This window comes from Cebus imitator, unplaced genomic scaffold (assembly GCF_001604975.1).
Source record: "Cebus imitator isolate Cc_AM_T3 unplaced genomic scaffold, Cebus_imitator-1.0 Scaffold132, whole genome shotgun sequence".
In the NCBI taxonomy this organism is placed as follows: domain Eukaryota; kingdom Metazoa; phylum Chordata; class Mammalia; order Primates; family Cebidae; genus Cebus; species Cebus imitator.
Window position 1 is genome coordinate 4,979,569 of NW_016107447.1, and position 2,462 is coordinate 4,982,030.

At 44.7% G+C, this 2,462-nt stretch overlaps 1 protein-coding gene across 2 annotated transcripts in view; it reads right to left on the reverse strand.

Annotated features, from left to right (window-relative positions):
• The window catches only part of ZNFX1 (zinc finger NFX1-type containing 1), a 33,222-nt gene that overhangs the window by 9,684 nt on the left and 21,076 nt on the right, over positions 1-2,462 (reverse strand). For both annotated transcript variants that reach the window (XM_017541390.2, XM_017541391.2), the window contains exons 8-9: positions 1,774-2,021; positions 204-343 (exon numbers count right to left, since the gene is read on the reverse strand). In XM_017541390.2, coding sequence (XP_017396879.1) covers positions 204-343; positions 1,774-2,021 — 388 coding nt within the window. The remainder of the gene's footprint in view (positions 1-203; positions 344-1,773; positions 2,022-2,462) is intronic.

The window sequence follows — 2,462 nt, forward strand, 5'->3', positions numbered from 1 at the left end:
AAAAAAAAAAAAAAAAAAAAAAGAAGGTAGAACTAATGTCTGTTCTATCCCATGGCTGTATCCCTATCACTCAGCTCTCAGTGGTGGTGCTCAATTAATAATTAGTTAACGTCACTGAAGGTCTTCGAAGTGGACAATGTTCCAGGAACAGACAAAACTCCCTGGGGAAATCACATGGGTTGGCTGGGAGCCGAACACAGTACCTATAAAGCTGCCAGCGAGAACTGAAGTCCAGCTGCCAAACATCCTCGATCTCACTGGCCTCAGCCTCAGTCATGGTGTTCAGTTTGCGAAGCTCATCCTTCACCCTCTTTTTCATTTTCTTTTTCTGGTTGCGCTGGGTCTGCAGACATCAATACCATCAATACCAGTGTAGCCTAAGCAGAGGCAGGCTTGGTTTTAAGCCCAAGGTAGGGGCCATAGCACATAAGAAAAAGGGCTGCCATCCCTGATTAATGTCAAGTGCCTTACATTCTCCCCACAGTTCTTCCACTGTAGTGGTAAACAAGGACTCTGGAGCCTGTTTGCCTGGCTTCAAAGCCCTGCTCTACCTCTTACTAGGTTGTGGGACCTCAGGCAAGTTACCTAACCTCCGTGTCCCTCAGTATCACCTTCTAAATAGTATCTCTTTATAGAATTGTTGGCTAGTCAGGAGTAAATACATGGAAAGCATTTATACTAGTGCTAGCACTAGTTATCATTAAACATCTTTGACCATAGCCTGTTTCTCGTTCCTAAAATGTATGCCCTGAACGTCACGGGGTTAGGATTTTCTTGTTGAATGCTCTACAACCAGTGCCTACCAACTAGTGCTTTGCATAGTACTTGGCACAGGGCCTGCTAAAACAGTCCTAATGCCATCGTATCAACACAGTACCTTTAACAAGTGGGTGGAAAGCACTGTTTATGAGAAAGCACTCTCTTCTGGCTGTCACTGAGCCTGAGGCTATGAGCCTTTGGAAGAACTGGCAAGTCAGACAGATGTCACTACATAAAGATCTGCCCGCCCTGCTTCAAAACCAAACAAATTAACCTTTCCTGATGCCCCCTGGGAGATGCTGAATCCATGCTTCTAAGAATTGAGATCATGACTCCACTCATCACATATAGTGATGCTGAACTGAACTAGGAGATCAGGTGCAAACTGCATCCAAAGTTGCCCTTGAAAGTTCTTAAATCATTCATAAGGTTTACAAATTCTTATTTTGAGTCTCTAATCCTCGATCATCATAGTTATGCATGCTAAATACCGAGGACCACAAGGCTCTACCAGAAGGAACAGAGGGAAGGCTACATGAAGACATCTGGGAATTCACACAATTTTGACTTAGAGAAGTGTCAAATTCCAAGGTGAGTGAAGGAGGAATATTCCAACCAGCCTGGAGGTCTTGATTCATTGCTTACTTTAATCCTCTAAAATCTTGGTACATGTTCAAAAAACTTATTTGAAATAAAGAAGGTAATACTCCTGAAGGTATTAAGTGCTGAGACTGTTTGACCTGACTCATATATGCTACATTCTTCCCAGAGTTCTACAGAAGCACTTGGCTACCTGCTTCCTGTCTTTCTAGGTTGGCATTTCTGGCTAGAGGCCCTCTGAAGAACTGTAATATTTATATCCTTGGGAATTACACCCATCTCATACCAGGTGTAGGCTATAATACGGGTACTTAGCTAATTGTAATGATGAAGTGAATATACTGTATTAGAAGTGGGGGAAAAAAGTGGTCAGAACAGTCTCAGGCCAGTTTCAACCCAAAGAAGTGAGTTTACCTGCCACTCTCCTATTCCTTGCTCCTGTCCAGCTCCTGTCACAGGGCCACAGTGGTCTAGCCTCATGGCCAGAAGCATTTTAGCCAGCTCCTGGTCTGCTCCACTCTCTTCCTTCTTCCGCCGCCGAGGCCTCACCACCTCTTCCTCCTCTATTACCCGGTCTGCTTGAATCAGGTCAGCTTCCTCTGCGATCTCGATCAGCGAACTCTCCTCCTCCCCTTCTTCCTCCTCTTCCCCTTCTGCCTGGGCTGAGAGAGAGAAACAGGTAGGACAGAGATAGAAACTCTTGAAGCTAAGGGACAGAAGATGGCACCTATAAGAGCTCAGATGCATGAAGACATTATCAAGGGTTTATGTGAGTATTTTTGAAAACAGAAACTAGAAGGAATGAGAAGAGAGTTAGGAAAGACTTAGGTCTCCTTATATATTTCTTGTTTCACATTAAAAAAAATCATATGAATGTATGACTTTTAAAGAAAGGTTTTGGCTGGGCGCGGAGACTCACGCCTGTAATCCCAGCACTCTGGGAGGCCAAGGCGAGCAGATCACCTGACGTCAGGAGTTTGAGACCAGGCTGGCCAGCACGGTGAAACCACGTCTCTACTAAAAATATAAAAATTAGCCAGGTGTGGTGGCGCACGCCTATAGTCCCAGCTACTCAGCAGGCTCAGGCAGGAGAATCACTTGAA